The 23,807-nt window shown below is 54.7% G+C and overlaps 1 protein-coding gene across 1 annotated transcript in view; it reads right to left on the reverse strand.

Moving 5' to 3' along the window:
- Positions 1 to 23,807, reverse strand: part of DOC2B (double C2 domain beta) — a 30,324-nt gene that overhangs the window by 5,855 nt on the left and 662 nt on the right. The window contains exons 2-4 of the mRNA XM_064395053.1: positions 14,321 to 14,400; positions 8,743 to 8,817; positions 6,331 to 6,440 (exon numbers count right to left, since the gene is read on the reverse strand). Coding sequence (XP_064251123.1) covers positions 6,331 to 6,440; positions 8,743 to 8,817; positions 14,321 to 14,400 — 265 coding nt within the window. The remainder of the gene's footprint in view (positions 1 to 6,330; positions 6,441 to 8,742; positions 8,818 to 14,320; positions 14,401 to 23,807) is intronic.

The raw sequence follows: 23,807 nt of genomic DNA on the forward strand, positions 1-23,807 counted from the left end.
ACGGGTGGCACTTGTGCCCCCAGGGACCACAGGGGAAGGGGGAAAGGAATTAAAGATAAATAATGCCCTGTGATCCCACCTGAGGGTAAATAACTGCACACCACACCTCTGGCCTGCTCACATCTGGGTGGTTTATCTGTGGATGGGTTATCCATGGATGATTTATCTGTAGATGATTTATCTGTGGATGCTTCAGTGCCTTACCCAAGGATGGTTTGACCACCCTCACGCTCACAAATGAGCAACAAGGAAGCAAGAAAGCCATGGGGATGTCTCAGTGCCACAGCAATGATCATAAGGGCTGGGGAGCAGCACAGAAAATGGGGTTTGGGGGGGAAAAAAAAATGACATGAGCAGGAAAACAGGGAATGCTGCTCTCCAGAAAACTGTTCTGGATGCAGCGTTACTATAGATACCCACGGCAAAACCACCCCACCACAACAGTGAAATCCTCAAAGAGAATCTCAAATGCAGGCACAATATTCCCCATTTCCTCTCCTCTTTCTTGTCAAGAACAAAACCAGCAAAGGAGCAGCAGCAGCTCCAGAGCCAGCACTGCACTTGCCAGGCGTGTGGAGCCCTGTCCCTGTGGGCACAGCTGGGGGGACAGGAGGGGACATGGCCTCACAGGGAGCTGGCAGCCCAGGATCTGTGTCTACACCCAGCACTCAGGGAACAGGGTTTGGGATGGTTTACCTCTTAAAAATGTGAGTGACAATTCTCCTGACAATGTCCAGGGACACCCCACAAGCACAGCAAGATCCCAAACACAACGTCCTGCTTGCTGTGAAAGCTCAGGAGCCTCAGGTTGGGCAAAAGCCCAGGAAGGAAACGTGGAAAACTCCAGTGGTGGTGGCAGGGAGAGCATCTGAGACCCCACTGGGCCCTGTTTCAGTGCCCTCAGGGACATGGGAAGGCCCTTGGGAAGTGGTTTTTGGCACATCTGCAGGATCTGGGATCTGGCACTGCCCTGAGCAGCCCAGTGGAGCTGGAGACACCTCCAGGCCTCTCCCAGCCCCATTTTCCCTGTGGCACCTCTGGACCCCACATTTTGTGCCCATCTGTGTGTGATGCCCTCAGGCCCAGCCCCCAGTTCCAGTTCCTCTTCCCAGCTGCAGTTCATCCCCACTGGAATGGGATTTCCAGCACTGGCCCATCAGTGAAGGCAGTGAGCTTTGAGTGAGATGAGCAGGAAGCTCCAGCCCCGTCCCTCCCTTTGGAAAAGGGCATAATGCAATCACACCAGCTTGGATTTTATTAGGAGAAATCCATGTGATGGAATTTTTATGCCTTGGGTTAGAAAAGCAGCCCCATGACAAACAGCACGAGATGCCTCTGGCAGCCTCGTTCCCCTTCCATCCCCAGCCTGGAGCTGCAGCTTCACCCCTTCCCCATCTCTCCTTATTAATCCCAATCCCTCCAGCCCGGTGTTTCATTTGATATCCTCACTGTAGGGTCCTGATCTTTATATTAATGGCTGTGAAAAGCACCTTGGAAGGAAACTAAGCAGCAAATGAACAATCACTGCTCATTAAATTTCTCCTCCCTCCTACTCAGCCCGGGCTCCTGGGCTCCAGCCCTGACTCACTGAGCAGCTCCAGCAGCTGACTCATGGCTTCTGCTCCCTCACACGAGCTCCTCGGCCTCTTTCCTGGTGTGGAAAGGGGAAATGGGGGTCAGCAAGGACCCTTTTCCACAAAAACACACAGAGCAGAGCCCGAGATCATCCCCTGTGCCCAAGATCCCTTATGGCAGCAAGGGAGGCTCTCCGTGAGGAGCAGGGGATGCTGGCTTGGTTTAAGGACAGGCAAGATCAGGCAAGGAGACAAAATAACACCTTGGGAAAGGCCAGTTCTCCAGAAAACAAAAGGAGGATTCCATCATGGGCTCCATCAGAAAATGCCTCCAAGTCTGAGCACAGAAACCACAGCAGAAATGAGTTGTAATTACAAGTGCACCTGCAATTCCAGGCAAACCTCACTCATCCAGAGTAAAGCAATTTGGGACCCCAAACCTTGAAGTGGCTGCACTCTGCTTATTAGTCCTGATCAAATACTATTTTCTGAATAATACATTTAATGAGTCATGATGTTTGTCAAACACATGATTAAACAAAGAATTCCTGGCATTCGTGGGCTAGCTGAGCACCCCATGAATAATGCATCACCTCGCCAATATAGCTGGATATGAATAATTGTATCCAATATCTGGCCAGCTCGGGTATTTATTATGAATGCAATTTATTTATTGTATATTACATCTATTATTTAAATGGAGGAGATTGTATTCTGCCTGTTCCAGCTTCCCCTGCAGCATTTCTCTGCCTCCCCCTGACATTGTACCCTGTGGTGGGAATGGGGGCTCCAGGGTGGGATTTCCTGGCAGGGGAATCTGTCCCCAACCCCATCCATCTGTGCACTCCAGTGTGTTTTGCACGGCTCTGAACCTGCCTTTTCCCAGGCTGGTGGGTGGTTTCATCCCTGCTAAGCCTTGGGCTGCACTCAGGGATATTTAATTCAATGAATGGATGAGACCTTTCGAGATCCTCCCACCTGCTGCTCTCCATGAAATCCCAAATATCTGCTGCTCTTTGAGGGGGTTGCTTCATTAACAAAATCCTGCTTGCCAGTGCAATTAGCTGGGCTGCCTTCACCTCTCCTTCACCTCGGCGAGGTGAGCCCTGCTGGCTCCTGGGGTCTGTCACTGCAAAGTCACTCCACCAGCGGGGACAAGGCCCTCAAGGGATGAGGAAAAACCTGTCTGGCCATGATATGGGGCTGGGGGGCTTGGGCAGGAGGGGATCCAACAGCCAGCTCTCTGGGATGTCCTGACAATGCCACTTGTCCCCTCCAAAAAGGCTGCAGGCACTGGCAGGGTGCCCAGGCCAGCACCACCCCAGCAGTCCGTGCTGGACACGTCCCACCAGCTGGGCTGGGAAGATTTTTGGGTGCTTTTCCAGCTTCCCTGAGACTTCTCCAGGCTGCAGGGAGGCGAAGACTGGCGGCAGCTTTGATCTCTGCCTTTATTTTCACATTAAAGAGACTTTGGAATTGCATTCCCTGCCCAGCTCAGCACCAGGGAGGCTCCCAGGGAATGGTCACTGCCCAGACCCACGGGAGCATCACTGATGCTCTTTCAAGCAGCACCAGCTGCCTGGCAGGAGCCTCTCCTGATTAACTCAGGGAAAACCAGAGTCCTCCTGGCTTTGAAGCTGGCTTTTCCTTGTGGAAAAGGAGATATTTTGAGGAGGAGATGGATGGGTGAAGCAAAGCACCCAGTGCATGGAGATGTTTCCTGCAGGAAGCAGCACTGGGAGGGTGAAGGGCCAGCTCAGAGCAGAGAAACAGCTCCAGCCACACCACAACACTGACAGATGGCCAGTTTACATGGGATATTGGGAAGAAATCATTCCCTGTGAGGGTGGGGATGCCCTGGCACAGGTGCCCAGAGAAGCTGTGGCTGCCCCTGGATCCCTGGCAGTGCCCAAGGCCAGGCTGGACAGGGCTTGGAGCAGCCTGGGACAGTGGGAGGTGTCCCTGCCCAAACAAGATGATCTTTAAAGTCCACCCAGCCACATTCTCCTGTGGACTGAGGGTCCCAGGTGGGCTACAGGGGTCCATGCACAGTTCTGAGCTTGGGGAGGGCACAAGGAGCTCCACAGCCCCCAGCTTGGCCGGCAGGAATGGGATGGGGGAGAGCAGGATTTCTGTGGGGAAAAAGGCAAATCCAGCCCTGCCCTTTTTTTGGTGCATCCCCCATCCCACAGCTCCCTGCTGCCTCCAGGACAAACAGCTCTTCCCAAGGGAGAAGCAGCTCCCAGAGCCCTGAAAGAATGGGGGTCGAGCCCTGCTGCTCCCTGTCGCCTGCCAGCAAACAAGTCAGCCAACATCTCCTTACAAACCCATTTCCACGCTTGAGGAGGCTGCAAACTTCAAAGCCTGCAGTGAAAAAATACCCACCAATAATAACAACAAACTGGAGGCTTCCCAGCCCCACCAGCCTGCAGCACTTCCAGCATGACTAATGTTTTCCAAGTGAAAATAATAATCCACGGCACTGAATTTCCCATCACCCTGCACACTGCAGACAACAGGTGGGCTCTGCCCTGCTCCACCTCTGAGCAGCACCTTTCCCCAGGCAGCTCTGAGCTCCTGGCAGGAGGAAAATCACAAACCCCCAGGGCACCTGCAGATGAGGAGGGTGGGATTGCAGCCGCAGAGCTGGCAAAGCCCCGAGTCCTTGGAGAAGGATGGAAAATCCTTTCTTTGCCTGTGGATCTTACAGCAAATCCTGCAGCACGGCCCCAGATCAGTGTGGTGATGGAGCAGCCGAGGCTGCCCACAATTCCTGCCCTCATCCAGGTGGGACAGAGGCCAAAAAATGAGAAATCTTTGCATTCACAGGTGTCTGCTCCCTGCAGAGCATCATTCCAAGCTCTGTCCCTGCCCAGCTCCACCCTCACACAACCTCTCCCAGCCCCTGGGAGATGCTGAATGCACAGGCTGAACCAACAAAATAAAAAAAATGAAATAAAGACTTACATTTTTTGTTTAGCTGGATAATAATTCACAGATGCCTCCAGCTTTCTAACAAAAAGCTCAGCTCTGAAAGGGGCCCAGAGCTTCCCTGAGGAGATTTTCTCAGCAAGACACAACCACAAAGCCTGGACATGTGTCCGTGAGAGCTGGGCATTGAGAGGTTAAACACAAACCACACTGTCACTGTCATAATTTCTCGAAAAATCCCTTTGCCTAGGATTCTTCTCCTGGGAAGCTGAGAAGCCTCGGAGAAAAATGAAAACAATAATTATCTCATTTGCTTCTCCTGTGTTTTGCTGCTTTGGAACGTGGTTTGGAGGTTGTTTATTCAACATGTGAATTGTTTTTACTTAATGACCAATCACTGTCCAGATTGGTCAGGTTTTCATCATCGTTCTTTGTAGCCTTGTCTGTATCCTTTCTCTATTCTTTAGTATAGTTTCAGTTTAAGTATTCTTTAATATTTTATAATATCATAGATTAATAAATTAGCCTTCTAAGGACATGGAGTCAGATTCATCACTTTCCTTCCTTCAACAGGGACCCCAGAAACCAGCACCCCAGCCCAGCTGTGCAGGCAGGAGCCAGCCAGAGGGCTCTGAGGTGAGTGATGCAGCAGGACCAGGCTGTTCCCCCAGCCCAGGCTGCCTGTAAGTCAGGGGTCAGTGCCCCTGGGGCTGATGGATGCATGCAGGGCACACTCACCAGCTCTCTGCTGGGGAGAACTCTGCCCTGCTCTGCTGGGAGCAGCTCCAGGACCCTCCTGTGGGGCTGAGTGTTGTAAATCAAGGGCGACTCAGGTGTTGGAGAGAGAAAATGATGTATCTGGCTCTATCATCAGAAGGCTAAATAATTACTTTATTATGCTTTTATTATTATTAATTTTATATACATTGCATCTAAACTGAATCTGCCTTGCTCTGAATCTGTTCTTGCTCAGAACTGCACTCATCCCTGATTCTCTCGTGGCTGTCCGGATTCACACAGGCCCTGATAGGCCAAGGGAACAAAACATCCCCACTCTGGGTAAATAAATAATCTCCACATTGCATTCTGCTTTGGCACAACACGGGCACAGCAAGAGATAAGAACTGTTTTCCTTTCTTCTCGGCTTCTCTCTGCTCAGAGGGCATGTGAATACCACAGCTGGGCCCGGTGTGAAATTGTCACTGGGGTGGGGAGGGACAGCTGGCACAGGGGGGAAGAGGGCCCCGTCCCCCAGGAGGTGTGCTGTTGCATTTTAGTTAAATGGTGTGCTCTGTCTCACGCCTCGAAAATGTCGGGTTCATTCCAAGCCTCTGTTCCCCACCTGAAGCCTCATGTCCCTGTAACTCCATTGGCCCAAGTCTTATTCTGTGCCCACTTTGAATCCCCCTGTTAAGCTGTGTGAGGGAGACCAACCCCCTGCAGGCCCTCCTCTCCCCCAAGCTCTCCCTCTCTTCCCCTTCTCCCTCAGAAACCATGCTGCTCCTGGGGGTGAGACCCCCAAAAAACCCTCATCTCATCAGCCCCCTCAGAGGCCGTGTGGTGTCTGAATCTCCCTGTTGAGCTGTGTGAGGGAGACCAACCCCCTCCAGGCCCTTCTCTCCCCCAAGCTCTCCCTCTCTCCCCCTTCTCCCTCAGTAACCATGCTGCTCCTGGGGGTGAGACCCCCAATAATCCCTCATCTCATCAGCCCCCTCAGAGGCCGTGTGGTGTCTCCGTGCCTGCTCACTGCTCCCAGCTAATACTCAGCTTAGGAAACCCTCTGGGGAGTCCCCAAAAACGACCTGCAGCAGGGGTGGGGCCGTACCTCAGCGTCTTGCGGATCATGTCCTCGTCGGTGATGCCGTAGTAGGTGAGGGTCTCGTTCCACGTGGGGTTCAGCGTGTTGCGCAGCGTTTTGGTTCTCAGCTTGTTGGCCTGGGGAAGCACAGGGGGCGAGGTCAGTGGGGTTGGTCATTTGGGCAGGAGACGAGGTGGGATTGCAGTGGTGGGGGTCAGTGGGATCGGTCATCTGGGCAGGAGAGGATGTTGGGTCAGTGGGATTGGTCATTTGGGCAGGAGACGAGGTGGGATTGCAGTGGGGGAGTCAGTGGGATCAGTCATCTGGGCAGGAGAGGATGTTGGGTCAGTGGGATCGGTCATCTGGGCAGGAGCAAGGCTCAGTTTGGAGATAAAGAGGCAATGGGTGCTGTCACTGTTCTGTCCCCAGTGCTGGAACCCTCACTGGGGTGTCCCAAATCCACCCCTAATCCACCTGAGGGGCAGGGACACGGCAACTCGCTCAATCCCAAACCAGCCCAGCCCCTCATCCTGCATCCTGGAAACAGCCAGCCAAATGGGGACTTGGCAGAGCACAGACCAGGGTTTTATTTAAGCAGTAGGAGAGAGCAAGGGAGGGAAAAAAAAATCCTTTCTGGATTAAATAAAAAATGCTGATTTGCTGTTCTGGCTGTTTGTTTGCGCTCCTGTTCCCAGCACAGCTCCTGATCCTGCCTGACTCCAAACAAACTTCCTTGGCAGGTGTTTAGTCAGCACCAGCAGCTCTGCTGAGCAGGAGGATGGGGACAGCAGGGCTCGTGTCCCCTGCATGGATGGGACATCCTGGCACACAGCCACTCCCCAGCTCAGGGGACACGGATCTCCTCACCCCCTGAGCCCCTCTCATGTCTGGGGAGAGCAGAAAAAAGAGGCTGAGGCTGCAGATTTGGCTTCTCCACCAGGCTCCCAGCCTGGCACCGCCTGGCAGAGCAGCAATTTTCCCTCTAATTAGGTGTCAGACAACTCAATCCCTGCCTCAGCTGCTGCTGGGCATAAGAAACTCTCAGCACATCAGCACCTCCAAGTTGCCTTGTGGATCTTTATGGGAAGCTGCTGCATTCCCCACCTTGGGTTCACGAGCCCTGAGTGAAGAGGGCAGCAGGGAAGGTGCCCCAGTGGCACCAGAGCCTGCTCAGACTTGCAGGTACCAGATCCTGATCCCTGGGGCTCCAGGGATTGGGAAGGAAAGTGGGTTTAGCCATGGGGGTGACATGATGAACATCACCCAGCTGCCAAAGCTGCCCTGGGAAGGGACACGAGTGAGATCAGAGGAGCTGAGATCCGGGAGTGCCTTTTTCTCCCATCTGGAATGACTCAGGAGTCAGCAACCAGCTCTGCATGGGGAATGAACCCAGCCCTGCTTCCCACACCCACAGGTGCCTGAGAGCCCAAATGTGGGACAGAAACACTTGAGGGACTCAGGGAGTGTCCTGCTGCAGGAAGAACTAGCCCAGGACAAATCCCCAATCCCCCAGGGCTGCTCCCCTCTCCCAGGGTAGTGCTGTTTGGAACAAAGCACAGAGATGGGGCAGGGGGGCAAGAAGAGTCCCCCCACAGCTTGTGGATCTGCAGCTCCTGTGCTCCCTCCCCTCCTGCCTCTCCTGCCTCCACCAGCTCCAGCAGAAATGCTAATCAATGGATTTGCAAAACATGGCAATGACTGATAATATTGCTGATGAAAGCGCTCGCGGCTGTTTGCAGCGGAAGCTCAGAATGTGGTTAAAAACTCCCTCTGCCATCCTGAACATTAGGAATTAATCCAACTGAACTGTAACAAGTAAATACACCTCCCCCCCACCCAAAAAAAAAAAAAAGTCTTTCCTTTCGCGTGGAATAAGAGTGCAATTAATATTCCTAACACACACATGGAGCATTTAAATTCCATATCCCGTCACTTACACCGAGCTCTCACCACACATCAATATCTTTAATTACTCTTCTCTCCAGCAAGTGCTGAACCTAAGGAGATGGAAATATTTCCCTTATGATTTAGACTCTGTTTTATTATGATCTGAGGGGTTTTAAATGCAAAAGAATAAAGGTAAAAAAAAAAAGGAAATTAAAAGGGTCTGATTTGTTTATGGCTGAGGTTGTTTCACTCGGTGCTTCCCAGGGGCTCCTGGAATGCAGCATTCCCATGCTGGGCTCCCAAGGTAAGGAATCAGGGCTGGCACCTGGCTGCCAGCCAGTGGTTTCCCAGCAAGGCATTTTCCATCCCTGTAAGGATGGATTCAACCCCAATTCTTGCCTCCTGCTCTCTCTGAGCACCTTTTTCACTCAAGAAACTCAAGGTCTGGGTGCAGCAGCCCTGAGCCCCTGGGTCAGGAGCTTCTCCCAGGCCTGAGTTCCAGTGAGAAGCTGCAGCCCCAGGAAAGGAAGGAGAAGTGAAAAGGTTTCTCACCTTGCTGGCTCCGGGCAGCAAGTGCAACTTGACATAAGGATCAGCCAAACCATTGTGGTCCATTGGCTTCAGGCCCTGGAGAGGGAACAGCAAAAAGCAGGAATCAGGAGGGCAGCGGGATGCTGGGCAGGCAGGGTGGCCTCACTGAGCCCATCCTGGGCCCCATGGAGCAACTGTGGCTCCCCCAGGATTGGGGAAGGAGGGGAGAGTGAGTTCTGCAGGATCCAGGCTCAGCATTGCAGTCTGTGCATTCCAGGAGGGGCTGTGGGAAGCTCCTCACCTGCACGTGGCACCATCCACCCCTCCCTCCCTCCCAGCAGGCAGCTCTGCCACCCTCAGCACGATTAATTTGGGGGTGAAGAGAATCAGTGCAGTGATTTCCCAGCTTTGAAATTACAGGGTTCTGTCATTTAATAATTGCTTCTGAGCAAACACACACCTCTGCTGTTGTGGTGCCACTTCCAGAGGGTGTGATAGCACCTACCTACTCCCAGTCATTAAGGAAGAACAGCTCCAGGCCAGTGGGAGGCTGGTGCCAGCCAGATGCTGTGGTGCTCACAGAGAAATCAGGAGTATCAATCCAAGGAAACACTCGCTGTGGCCATTCCTGATGGATTTTCTACAAGCCCCTCACAGCTCTTAAAGGATGATGTGGATCAGCTTTGTAATAGTGATGCCCTGTTCTGGGCAGAGGGAGGGCACAAACTGTGCCTGTGTTCCTCTTCTAAATCCCCTGAAAATTATCCAGGAGTGATGCACAAACCCAGCTCAAAGCCACACCTGCACAGGCTGCATGGAAAACAACTCCCCAGGGCAGGGAAGCGAGTCAGGAGGGTGACAAATGGAGCCTAATTTTCACCAGTCCTAAGCAGCAATGAGGATGGCTCCGTGGTGGAAGTCCTTGGATGATTTCCAGCCTGGCTGTGGGATCCCTGCAGGAATTATTGCTGGGCTGGCTGAGGAATCCTGTGCCTGGAGCAGAGCAGGGCTTCTCTGAGAGGTACACATCCAATCCTGGCTCCAGCCCGGGCAGGGAGACACGGCTGGGGGATGCTGAAGAGTCCTCACACCCTTTTTGTGAGGAGCAGAGAGCCTGGATAATGAGTGTGTGCAGCTGCCAGGCATCCAGTGGCAGGGAAGCATTTGTATGGACTGCTGGTGGAATGGCTGCGTGCAGAAGGAATGCAGTCATCCAAAAATTGGGCAAATAGAGCAGGGAAATGCTGGGGGAATCATTCCCATGCCTCACAGGAAGGGAATAACTCAGCCAGCCTGACCCACGGCACTGCAGGAGCCTCTCTGAGCTGCACAGGATGCTCCTGACCTTGGGAGTGTCTCTGACTTGGAGCAAGGGCTCTGCTAGAGACAAACCTGCTGCCCTGGGGCAAGGGAGGCCAAATGGTGCCCAGCAAAGAGGAGTTTGCTGCTACAGCAAAGCCAAAAGGATAAAAACATCAGCAGTGAATGGAGGTGAATCTGCTTTAAGGGCAGGCTCCGGGGTGATGTCTCTGCTCCAGGAGATGATGAGGATGGGACAGACAGGGCAGGAAGGGGCTGGGCTGTCCCCAGCCTCTGCAGGGAATTGCCTGCACAATCCTCTTGTGCCCTCCCCAGCCTCCCTGGTCAGAGGTGCCCAACCTGCCAGGGCTGCAGAGCAAATGAAATCAGAAGCGAGCAGGCAGATTCCCAGGAAAATGGATGGAGAATGACAGGCAGCTCTGTAATTCACCCATCAATTCAGCTCAATTAAATTACCTTCTGAGGAGGCTATTAAAGGCTTTTTTAATAGATGTGCTATGGAAGATGGAGTGACAGGAGCCTGGAAAATGGCTCCTAATGTCACGTCTACCTCCCTCCCGTGTCACTTGATACGTGTTTGGCACAAACAGCTGAATTTAACAGGGCTCTGCTTTGCAAGGATCCCTCCCACGGGGTGGAGGGACCACCAGAGGAGCTTCTGCAAGAGGGAAGAGAGGCAGAGAGGGGCAAGGCACAGGGTGTCCCCTCAGACCCAGCTGGGGCATCTCCCCGGCTCCAGCTCTTCCTGCTGCTGCGCTGATTTATGGAGCTGAGATTAAGTTTCATCTTTTCTCTAGCCAGCCCCAAAATCTCTGCTGCAATCCTACAGAGACCTCCAGCATCCCAGGCTCTGCCAGCTGCTCCCCGTGCCAGTGACATTTAGCTAATCAATAGGATTTAATTACAGCTTGGGCTAATCGGGCTGCCGATTAATGCCACGCTAGAGGCGTCCAGAAATCACAGGAGATGGATTCATTCCATCCTTCACCCCACAACGAGCTGCCTGCCCAAAAACCAGCCTGGATAATTCCCAGGCTGAGGCATCCCGTCCTGAAAAGGGGGCAAACTGCATTTCCACCCTGCCAGCCCAGAGGAGCCCGACAGCTGGAGGAATTTCCCTGCAGTGATAAATATTGATGAGTTAATACATAAGTAATGCTCAGTGCAGACCTCCAGCACTCACCTCGGGTGGAAGGGAGGGAACAGCCAAATGCTCAGTGGGGTGGAGGCTCCTGGGTGTTTTCTGGCCAGAGGTGCAGGGAGAGCAGCCCAAGGATGCTCCAATGGGCAGCAGCTGCCTGGCATGGCCTGCCTGGGGCCAGGAGCTCCTTCCCCACTGCCCTACAGCCCCTGGGGCTTGTCCCAGGCACCTTTGTCCCAAAAGTAGGAGAGCACTGGAGCTATAGGACAGCACAGCTGTGTGTCTGTGCTGCTGCATGCCCCTATAAATCCCCTATGTAGGACTGAGCACAAAGTGAGACCCTCAGCGAAGCCATGGCATGGCAGGGCACAAAACCAGGTGTCTGCACATTCACCAAATCCTTTCCCATCCTATTTTCTAGGAGGGGGTGATGCCCAGCACACCCCAGCCCTGTCCCACGCAGGACACCAGAGATCCACACAATCCCAGGGCTCCCTCCTGCCAGCCTGGCTGCTCCTGCAGTCCAGGAATGAGCTTCCACAATGCCCTGATTTATTCTCCTATTGATCCGAGCTGAGCTACAACGTGTCTGAGTTCAGCCGTGCCTGAAGTGTGACAGGCTGCCAGTACCGAGAGCCATCAGTGCGAGGTGCCTGCTGCCAGCCTGGCTGCTCCTGCCTTTCCCTGCCTTTCCCTGGCTGCTCCTGCCTTTTCCTGGCTGCTCCTGCCTTTTCCTGGCTGCTCCTGCCTGTTCCTCCTTGTCCCTGTCTGCTTTTGCCTGTTCCTGCCTTCTCCTGCTGCCACCTGTCTGGTGGCACCCAGAGTCTCACAAATCCTGCTGTGAACTTACACCCCTCTGAAATCCCTCAGAAATATTCCAGGAACAGCAGCAGGGTGAATTCCCACGTGGAGTGAAGCCCTCAGCTTCTCCAGGGCTGCAGAGCAAGGAATTGCTGGTGGAGCACCACAGGCTGGATTGAACCTGCTGCTCCCCAGGGTGATAATGGGACTCGTGAGGAACATCAGCAGATATAAAAGTGCTGGAGATTAAATAAAGAAAATAAAGAGAAGTAAAATAAAGGGAGAGAGGGAGGTTGTTTGGGGTTATCAGAAAGAAAAACGTGTCTCACGTGGCTGAACTAGCCCAGGTTGGAATGGCTGCTGGCAGCAAGCAAAGCTCCAGGAGCTGCTGGACTTGGGCACGTCCCCAGGGCGTGGGGACACAGCTACCCAGGGTAAATCACATCCCAGCACTGCTGGGGCTTTTCCCCCATCTCCTCCTGTCCAGCTCTGCTTGTACCACCCCGGAGCCAGCGGGGTCCTGGCCCTTACCTTTCTGTAGTCAAGTTTTGGCAGCTTTCCCCAGGCGAGAGATGAAATGAGAGCGAGCAGATGGCAATGTAAATAAAAGAGAAAAATGGGAGAATGAGAGCAGAATGGAAATGAACAGGACTCCAGAGCTGGAATGTCAGGGTGGCCAGGGGGGCTCTGCCCTCCCCACGGGCAGGGGCGATGCTGGGGTACCCCTGGGTGGGCACAGCAGGCACCAGGGCTCTCCTGTGTCAGCCCTGCCTGTGCTCTCGCTGATGTGAGATTTATCAGTTGCTGCCCAGAGCTCTCCTTTCCTCCCTGTCTTCCACCCACTCCAAACCCAATTAGAGATCTCCTCCCTGGCACGGCTCCCGTGTGCGCCGAGGGAAGCCTGACCCGGCGGATTCACGGGAGACAGAGGCAGGCAAAGCCCAGAGTCTGCCTCAGCCCTGCCCTGCCCGTCCTGCCTGGCACCGGGGCGTGCTGCCCTTGCCACGAGCAGCTCCAGGAGGGCTGGGGCTGATCCCTCCACACCCATCCCCAAAACCCAGCTTTGGTGCTGGTGTTCCAGCCACGCAGAACGCTGGGCTGGGGGCCATGGAGGGGAGAGAGGAGGCAAACAGCGTGGTCCGAGCCTCCGGGGCTCAGCTCACAGCCTCTCCTGCCTTCTCCAAAACCCCCATCCCTCCCCAAGCAGGGGTTGAGGTGTTTTCCCCCCAGCCCACCTCTGGTGGTCACTGGGTGATGCAGAGGGGAACCCAGCAGCCCCGAGGCTGAATCAGGAGCTCAGCTCGCTCTTGCTGCTCCCAAATGTGCAAAAAGCCCCTAATTGCCTCAATCACGCAGACGGCAAAGGCGCTGAGGCGCAGCACTTTGGGGCCGTGATTAGCAGCATTTAAAAGAGCCATTTATAAACCGACAGCCGGTCACAGTAAATAACAACATCGGGATGGGCTGCTCGAAAAAGCATCAATCCAGCTCCTCACGGGGCATGAGCAGCCGGCTCCCGACCCTGGGAACGCCCGAGAGGCAAGGATGGAGGGGAAGGAGAGGGCAGAGGTGCTGAGGAGGTGATGGAACCCCGGGATGCTTGGCACGGGTTGGGTTCCCCTGGCACAGCCATGGATTGGGATCCCTTGGCACAGCCATGGGTCAGGTTCCCCTGGCATAGCCAGGTGTCACCATGACATTTTTATGAAAATCCTTTGCTAGGGTTTTTCTCCTATTTTAGCTGAAAAGTCTCAGAAAAGAAATGTAAACAGTAACTATGTGATGGCTGTGGAGTGTGGTCTGGATATTGTTTACCAACAGGTTCACCTTAGATTAGTCCATGTGAGTTGTTTTTACTTAATGACCAATCAAAGACCCAGCTGGCTCGGACTCTCTGAGAGTCACGAGCTTTTGTTATCATTCCTTTTTTTTCCTTTCGAGCTTTTTGATGGATCCTTTCTCTCTATTCTTTTTCGTATCGTTTTAGTAAAGCATTTTAATATAATATCATAATATAATGGAATAAATCAGCCTTCTGATACACGGAGTCAAGATTCTCATCTCTTCTCTCGTCCTGGGACCCATGAACACAACCATAGCCAGGAGTCAGGTTTCCATGGCACAGCCATGGATTGGGATCCTTGGCACAGCCATGGATTGGGATCCTTGGCACAGCCATGGGTCAGATTTCCTTGGCACAGCCATGGATTGGGATCCCTGGCACAGCCATGGATTGGCATCCCCTGGCACAGCCATGGATTGGCATCCCTGGCACAGCCATGGATTGGGTTCCCTTGGCACAGTCCTTTCTGTCCCCACTGCCAGGCTGAGCCCTACCTTGGCTTTGTTGATGGTGCAGTGCAGAGCGTTGTTCTCCTGATCGTAGAGCAAACTGAAATCCAGCGTTCCCAGCGTGGCTGCAAGGGAGGAGAGGTGTGGTTAACCTGCTGCACCCTCAAACACGGGCTGCTCTCCCTCTGAGCAAAACAGGAGTGCGTGGAGAAGCTAAAGAACAGGCTGCAGACATCATAAAACACAAATCATCCTGCTGGGAGCCCTGCTATGGAGGGTGGCTTGGTGCTGGTGGCCATTCCCAGGTTGGCTGGGAGAGGAGCGAGGGATGAGGGGATGCAGCTCTGCCAGCACTGCAGCCACAGCCTTTGCTTCCCTGGGCTTTCACCTGGGTTATCCCCATCCCTCAGCCAGCTTCCTGTGCCCCAGGAGATGAAGGATGTCCCCTGGGAAGGTTTGGGAATGGCTGGGACACAGCTGAGAGCTGCTGTTGGCACATCCTCCCCTCCAGCGCCGCTGGCATTCCCAGAACGTGTATTTGTGTAGTGACACCTTCAAACAAATGAGCCACCAGTGGGATCCCTTCCCAGCTCCAATCTGGCTGCAAACTGTAAATTAAACCCACTGAGGATGGAAACACTTTCCTGGTTAAAATGAAAAACACCAACAGCTTTTAATCAGCGCAGGGTTCCTTTGTGGCATCCTCAGGATCCAGGAGTGGCAGCCTCTCCTGGGATGGGGCAGGGGAGCAGAACTAAACCAGAGGAGCCTCAGCAGCAGAAGTCCTTTTGATTTGAGAAATTATTTCCCTTTGGATGACCTGAGCACGTCTCACTAATCCAAAGCAGAGGAAAAGCCTTAAAAAGACAGGCTTCCCAAAACCACGGCTTAACCTTCTCCAAGGCTCCCAGGCCTGATCTGCACACCAAGGCCTGGACATGGAGCAGCCTCTCCCCTGGCTCAGCTTTACCTGCCACCAGCCTGGAACTTCCAGGGTGGCTCAGGACCCAGCAAACCCCACTTTTTCATGCCCACCTTCCCAACAGAGTTTTGTCTGAGTGCTGCCCTGCCACCAAGCACCATCCCATCGCTGTTTCCAAGGTAACTGCACCTTCCTGTCGTGTTCAAAACGTGAAAAAAAATCCAAAATAAAAAGCAGAACAGTTTTGCTTAATATCAAAGCAGGGTTTGCTGAGTGGGGGGGAGTTGGACAAACTTTATGGCAGGAAATAAGGTGGTTTTTTTCTCCCCAGCATTGATAGCAGCAAGGCACCCATGGAGTTTAAGGATATTCAGGGGACCGAAACCTTCCTGCTGCAATTTCACAGTGATCTCCCAGCCCAAAGGAAAAGGAGCTACAGGTTTGCCTGCTGGCAAAGGAAAAAAATCATTTCTCCCAAGCAAATATCTTGAGTTCAAAGCAGAGTAAATACCCAGAAAGAGTTCTGCCAGAATAATGTACCCCCCTCGTTGTGCAGCAATTTCATGGCACATTAGCTCCTGCTCTGGGTAAGGCACAAATCACAGGGGTTTCACCTGCCAGGGGAAGATGAGGGGTGAGGCCAAACCTTGTGCACCATCTCTGGGCCTGGCTCAAATGAGCATTTCCAGAGCAATTCCCAGCTAAAGCCCCTGCACACCCTGCAGGGAGGGAGGACCAGCAGGGCTCTGGGTGCTCTCAGCGACGGGCAGCTCAAGGATGGCAGCGTGAGAAGCTGGAGGCTCCACAAACCAAGTCAGCAAAACTTCCCAAATCTGCATTTTTCACTCAAGAGCGGAAGATGAAACCTCCGGTTTCGGAGCCTCATCATTTCCACCTGCCCTTTAATCAGCATTTCCTGCCAGCCCCACTGCTCTGCCCTCCGAGTTCAAGCTGTTATTTTATTTTTATCACAGAAGGGGGCCCGCGGTTCAGCCTGCTGGATTTGGCAATTTATAAAACAAATTAAAAAGCTTGGCAGGCAAAGAGAGTTCAGCCAGGAAACAGTGACAGAGCCCCAGCCTGCCCCAGGGGAGAGGGCAGCGGGGAGCCCTGCTCCAGCAAGGCAGAAAAACCTAAAATCACCTTCAGACAGCAGCAGGAGCTTGTTCTGCAGGTGGGGACTCAGGTGCTGCTCCCAGCTCTGGCAGTCCATCAGCAAACATCCAGCTCCCATTCCTCCAGGATTTGCCAGGGGTGGGAGGGCACAGCCAGGGGTGCAGGGCTCCAGCCCTGGCTCTGCTCCAGACCTGGAGGGGTTTTCCTCTAAGCAGAAAGGGTTTTTTGTGGATGGTGAGTCTGAATTCCCAAGGAAAGGTCTGTCCTTGGGCAGAGGGATGTGGAAACATCAGCACAATGAGTGCTAATTGCTTAAAAATGTGGCTGTTTGATAAACGGGAGGAGGAAAAGTTTGCCAAAAAAAGGGGTTTGGCAGCCAAGGTGCTGCTGTGGAGCTGGAGGCGAGCACTGCCACCAGAGCCAGGAGCCAGCAGATGCCCAGAGCTCGTGGGACACGTTCAGGACACGGTGACAGTGCCACAGCCTCTGGTACATGCTGGGGATGCACAGCCAGGGATGGATCCAGCACAGCCAAGGATGCAGCTCCAGCCCAGGGCTGAGGAGGTGGCAGGAGACCTCCAGCTACCCCAGGGGCAGGAGCCACCCCTGCACCCCACAGCAGCTCCCTGAGAAGGCCCAGGAGCCCCATCCCAGCCCTGTGCTCCTGCAGAGGTGAGCACAAGCCACCAGCACCAGCCCAGCACTGTCCCACTGCTCCCACTCCTGCCAAGCCCAGCCCTGGCTGTGGGAATCCTGCATCCCCAGCTGGCCCAAAACCTCTGCAGAGCAACCTAATCCCCCTTCTTTAATTGCTTTCCCCCTCCCACTCGAGATGCAGCTCGATTGTGATCTTAATTAGGGGAGCAAGTACCTAAAAAAGAAAAGGGCAGCAATTAGACTCAAAGCGCTGTTACCAGGATTATTTAACTCGACTGGGCTATTCTGAACACTGCCCTCTAATCACAGAGGCTGCAAATAAAAAATATAAATAAATGCCTTTGTCAGGCTTTACAAAGGCAGCTTGGCGCTCTCCAGACAGCAGGCAGGATGTATCATTATTATTACAATTATTCTGCTCCAATGATAAAATAACCATTAGGAAAACTGAACTCATTAGCAGGTTCTGACCCTCTTTCCTCCCCATGAGCTGGGAGAGATTGATGGGAAGGTGCTGGCCAGGGCCTGCCTTTTACCACAGGCTCTAAAAGGAAAAATAAACCCGATTTGCACGGGAAGGTGGCCTCTTCCCCCACTGACCTTTGGGCGTTTTGATTAATTCAGTGGGCCAGGGGGTGATGGGAGGGCAGCAGGAGCAGCAGATGTGTCCAAGGGCTCGGGCAGTGGGCAGGAATTTATTGTTTATTGCTGACATTTCCTGGCTGAGCCCAGGGTGAGGCCAGCCTGAAGGAGCTTCTATTTATACCTGTGGGATGAGAGGCAAAAATGTGGTGATGAATCTGTGCTCTGCTGCCTTCCCCAGCCCCTGTCCTTGCAGGGCTGTGCTGGGTGGCAGAGCCGCCCTCTCCGTAGCCTGGGATGCTCCAAGGAAAAGAGTTTCACATCCCAGGACGTGGAAGAGCCACTGACACTCCCAGAAAAAGCTTCAGCAAAGCCTGGAAGTGATGCTGGAGCACACTCCTTACTTTCCCAAGGCAGGTGTGACTGCCATTAGAAAGCCCAGCAAAGCTCTACAGCAGAAGTTGAGGTGTGCAGACAAAAACCCCACTATAGAACTAATTAAAAAGAAGTCCAAAAAGCCTTAAGTCCCTCTGCTTATCAGCATTGCTGCTCCCAAGATAATCTGCTCACGGATTTTGTGCCAGGGAGATCAGAGTGGAGCAGTAAAAAGACTGCTGGGGATTGTCTGGATTAGCTCTCCCTTACAGAAAGCACAGGTTCAGTAACCTTCAGACTGGGTATTTTTTAATGCACTATAAAAGATAGGTCCCTATTCTTCCATTGCTTTAATTTTCCCTTGCAATGGAGATAATTTTAAAGGTCCTGAAAGGCAGCAGGTAATTCTGTGCACTTACAGCCCCATATAAAATGTTGGTAAATGACTCCTCAGGAGGAACAGAAATTATCTCCTGCCAGTTCCAAGCCAAGCTGCTAGAAGAACATTTTGGTGGGTGGCTGTGTGTGTGCTTCTGCCTCCCTGGCATCCTGAACACATCCAGTGGCACACCACAGGACTCTGATCTGTTGCCAGCAGGGCAGGGCATTCCCAATCCTACAAAAAACCCCAGCAGGGATGAGATCCAGCACACAGGCAGGAGACCTTCCCTCCTCAGCAGATCCAGGAGCAAGGAACAAACACAACTTTTCTCTCTTGCAATCTTCCCTGCCTGGCCGTGGGTTTTTCACTTAGAATTTGCAGCAATTAATATTTCTTCATTTTGGAGACGTGGCGCCAGCCCCTGGTAAGCTCTGGAGCAGGGAGCTGCTTCTTCATGGGGTTGGTTGATGGATGCTCATCAGCTCTTCTGTCTTCTCCAGGAGGAGTGTTCAGAGGAACACTTATCTGCTCAGAACAGTTCAGAGATGCAATTATGTTTTACAGCACTAAATGGTCCCTGATGTCAGCAGCAATTAGACTTTCAGCAATTTCAGTTTAGAGATGGCCTTCAAATCTCTCCCGCTCTCCTCCTTTAATGAAGTACAATATTGCAATTAACAACCCCCCAAAATTGCCTTCAGTGTTAAATACAAAGAGGAGAGATCAGGGAACCCCTTGGGCTCCAGCATGGTGGAACAAAGGGTGTCAGCTCTGTCTCTCCTGGAGCTGGGGAAGGTGAAGGGCTGGGCAGGCAGTGGGAGGAGGGAACCTCGTTATCCAGCAGCTGCTGGCTCCTTCATTAGCAGAGGTGCCAGAGGCCACAGCCCATATGCTGCTTCCCTGGGTGCTGGAGGAGGGATGCCCAGACAGACCCTGCTCACCCTCCTGTGCTTTCCTCTCCCGGTGCCCCATGTGCTCCTCCAGCACTCTGGGGTGTCCCGGCCCGTGGGCAATCCCTGGGAAGAGGAAGGCTCCTCGCAGGACCAGGATGTGCAGCCTGCACCTTTGCTGGGATGCTCAGCAGGAAGGTGTGAGAGCTCCCCCACAGCAGCACATCCCAAATATCCATCTATCCCACAGGAAAGCAGGGAGGAGCTGATCCAGAGTCACCCCGTGGGACACCTGGGTGTGACACTGCCCAGTGCCTGCTCACATTTCTCCAGCACAGGCAGCTGGGGCTGTGCTCTGCTTGTGCTCTGCTGAAAGCTGTGGTGGTTTGTTTAGTTTCCTGAGCGAGAAAAATACTTCTTTTGGCCTTATCAGGATTGAAAAGACGATTCAAAGCTTATAAATAGCAGTGGCAGCATATGCTAAGGAGCTGTGTTCCAGAAGTAAATACCCTGCTCGTTCCTCGCCGTCTCCTCTGCCTCCCCCTGTCTGGCCAGAAGCACTGCCAGGTGACTTCCAAACCCTGCACCCCTTCAGACCTTCCTCCTTCTTTACATCTTCAAGCAGCCAGTAATTAATATCTCCATGATGGCTTTGCCTGCCTAATTATCTTCTTTGCTCAAAATAAGAGTCTTCCTAAATAACTTGTGTGGCGCTGCAGGCGTCACGAGCCGCCGTGCGCCAGGACTGGCCTCTCAGCTGCACTTTGGAGAAGTGGTTTTCATGCTGCTGCAGCTCCAGAGCTCAGGAGGCTGCTCTTCCATCAATAAAACCGGGCAAGAGGTGGAATTGGGTGGGTTTGTGGACACAGGAGCAGTCCCAGAGCGCTGGCAGGAGCAGGATGGGGCAGCATTTCCAGGGATACCGGCTCCCGCTGCAGCCTGTGGCTCCCAGGCTCTCTCCTCACCTGAAAACCCAGAGCCAAACACATTTGGAGGAGAGAAGGAATTCCAGTGTGACCAGAGCCTCTCTCCAAAGCCAAACAGCTCAGGGCATTTCTCCAAGGGCTGGAAACTTGATTGCCTGAAAGGAGGATGGCTGCTCCCTCCAGGGCTATCCCCTGCGAGAAGCCCTGGCAGTGCTCCCTCTCAGGGCCTGTCTCTACCTCTGCTCTTGCAGGGATTTCTTTAAAAATCCCTCAGGTACACATTCCTGCTGGTGCTGGGGAGGGGAAGGTGCAGGCAGTGGAGGGGCAGCAGCATTTGGGTGAAATCGGTGGAGATGGGAGGCGAGAGCCAGCTCCTCGCAGGTGGCACATTGCCATCTAGCTGGCATTTGCTTCTTTTCCTTGCACACCAAGTTTCCCCGGCACTGTGCTGGGTGGGAAGCATCCCTGGTGGCTGGGGACCCCAGGGAGCTGCTGCTGTCACAGGGTACCAGCCAGGGGAGCCAAAAATGAGGTGACAGCCAGGTGTCTGGAGGCAGCAGGAGCCAACTCCCCCTCCCAGCCTCCTGCCTGGTCCTCTCAGCTCACAGCAGATGCTGGTCCAACAGCACCAAACCATCCTTCTGCAGCAAATACACATTTCCCACTTCTCCTGCCTCATTCCTTCCACCTCCTCAGCAGCTCTGCTGGGGACAAACCCGCTGCAGGAAGGGTCCTGCTTTGCCAGGGCACTGGTGAGTCCCTTGCCAGGGTCTCCCAAGGGCCCTGGGATGGCAGTGGGTGCCCACCACCACCCTGCAAACCCTCACTGCTGGCAGCTCTGATGGGAAGAGCTGGCTCCATGAAATTCCCAGCGATCCCAGAGCCAGCCCAGATGTCTCCACTCATTTTTTGCTGTTTTGGTTCCCTGCCTGCTCCCTGCCACTCGCTGCATTCAACAGGCTGCTGCAGAGGCGTCCAGAACCACAAACCTGAGCCTCCCATGGCTGTCCCCACCTGTCCTCCCCCCTCAGCCAGGTCTCTGCCCATCTCTGTGGGGATTCCACCTGCTTCCCTCAGCCTGGGGGTTCTCAGTTTTCCAGAGCACCAATTCCATGCACGCACTCACATCCCCCCTGCCACATCCCTGCTCCCTGCAGGTGCCACACCTGGTCAGGCCACCCTGCCTGGATGGCAGCAGGCACTGCAGCTCCCCCGGGCTCCACAGACACCACAGGGTTTGCTGGTGGGGTCTGGAGCACAACTCAGCAAAGGATTAAGGAACAGGGTGCAGCCAGGTGAGCTGCAGCAGGGCCAGGCAGGACCTGCCCTGCCCTCTCCCCACAGCCCTGCTGGGGTTCTGGAATTCGGGCTGGGATGGCAGCTCAGGTCCTGCTGGGAAAACCCCAGAACGCCCAGGCTGGAGCAGTAACTCCAGGCAGGAAGGAGCTTGGGGAAAGCCAGACAATTGCTGCATTTCTCCAGGCAGGGGCAGCTCTCCTCCTCCTCCTCCCACCCAGCAGCATCGCCCTGGCACCGGAGGAGGGAAACCCACAGGCAGGTGGGACAAACAGGAGGGAGCCATTCAATCCTCTTCCTCCCCATGGATCCTGCCATGGCAAAATCCCTCTCCCTGAACCTCTCTGGGGCTGGCTGGGAGCATCTCTGAGGAGTGAGGCGAGATCTGCCTGGCAAAACCTCAATTTGTGGGTGCTGCACCCAGCTCTGACACCACCATCCCCAGAGACCCCCTGAGCCCCCTGCACCCCGTGTGCCCCCCGAGGGTCTGACAGCACTGACACCCCAGCTCTGTCCTGACGTGCAGGCACAGACAGGCTCTCCAGGGGAAATTTAGTGCAGGTGACTAATGCAGCAGCCCTGAATCACCCTCCAGAGATGTGGGGGAGCTCCACGACACTCCCCAGCGTGGCTGATGGCTCCAGTCAGGCTGCAGGATCCCCTCCCTGCTCCCAGCCTGGGGAATGGGTACAGGCAGCTCTTGCCTGGATTTACAACTTGGCTGCTGAGCACGGGGGAGTGACAATCCCGTCGTGCACATTCATGCCAGCCAGTGTCCTCAGGGTGTCTGGGCCACCCCGTGCTGTCCCCGGAGATGTGACACCAGCACTGCCACCTCCCTGCCGTGCCTCTGCCAGCCAGAATCCCACCACACCTCTGGCAAAACAGCCTCGGCAGTTTTGCCTGACACCTGTTACGCTGTAGGAAACACTTCCTAACACCAGCCTGGGTGAGAGAAACACCCGCCGGCCCCGGCACGGAGCCAGGCTGCTTCCAGCACCCAGGATCCAAGATCCAGCATCCAGGATCCAAGATCCAGCACCCAGCATCCACCATCCAGCATCCAGAATCCAGCACCCAGCACCCAGATCCATCATCCAGCACCCAGCATCTAGCACCCAGCACCCAGGATCCAGTGCTGCCAAGTGGTAAAATGCAAAATGCAGAGCCCTGGGCAATTTCCATGCGAGTCACCCAGAGAAAACGCTGCACTCTGGGCCCCCAGTGCTTTGGGCCACACTCTCCCCTGGCCCTGCAGCCCGGTTTCTCCCGTTTCTACTGCCACGATGAGCGAGGGCGATGGGATAATTAGAGCAGCTAATGACCCAAAGCCGGCTAGAGTCCCCGTTAAGTGCCCGGCTGGGACAAACGCGGCTTAGCAGAGATGTTCTCCCTGGCAGTGCCGGAGCTGTCGCCTCTCCGCGGAGAGCGTGACCCCGACACCAGCATGGGGACAGAGAGCGTGCCACTTCGGGGCTGGCACCTCTCGCAGGGCTGTGCCCAGAGGGGGACACGGGGACAGCAGTGCCACCCCGCAGCAGCGCATCCCTTCGGGGAGCCCTCCTGGGGCTCACACTCCGGGGTGCGAATGGAATAAATGGCAGCAGCGATGCCGAGGCAGGGCTGTGACATTCCGCCGAGGCAAAGCCACGCTGGGCCCTGAGCGGCTCAGCCTCCCCTTCCCCCAGGACGAGCACGCAGCAGCGCTCGGCAGCACCCGCTCCCTTCCCCCGGCATCTCCCGGCTCCAAACTTTGCGCTCAGGATCTGGCCCCGAGGCCGGGCTGAACGGAGCCCTTGGGGCTCCTGTGACTCCGAGGGAATCCGGGTTATCCCCGGCCCTGGCCGGCAGAGCCCGGCAGCGCTGCCTTGCAGCTGGGAAGGACGTTTTGGGTGGGGAGGGGTTAACCCTCGCTGCAAACACCTGCATCCAGCACGGCCAAAGCCTTCTGCTCCAAAGGCCCCCCGCTCCCCTGCAGGGCTCCGTGAGGAAGGGAGGGATGACACGCCGGAGTTTGCCCAGGGAGAGGGCAGAGCCCGCCGGGGCGATGTCATTCCCGACAAATCTCCCCGCGGTGGAGCCGGGAGATGCCGGAGCTATCGGCAGCTCATCGGCAGGGTGGCTGGAGCAGCCTGCACCACCGAGCCCGCTTGAAAGGCTCTGAGCCCGGCCGGAGGGCTGGAGGCACGGAGCCGGGCGGGGACGAGGCAGAGAAGTGCACCAACCACGCCAGCAACTGGTGGCTCTTGGGAGACTTCCCTACTTCGGGCTGAGCAGCCAGCCTGGCTGCGGCACGGGCACGGCCAGGGCCCCTCCACGCCGGGAGAGCCCCCCCGGCTGCACCCGGCAGCATCTCCCTGCTGCAGCGCGACCCCAGCGGCGGCTG

The sequence above is a fragment of the Passer domesticus genome, chromosome 19 (genome assembly GCF_036417665.1).
Source record: "Passer domesticus isolate bPasDom1 chromosome 19, bPasDom1.hap1, whole genome shotgun sequence".
NCBI lineage: Eukaryota > Metazoa > Chordata > Aves > Passeriformes > Passeridae > Passer > Passer domesticus.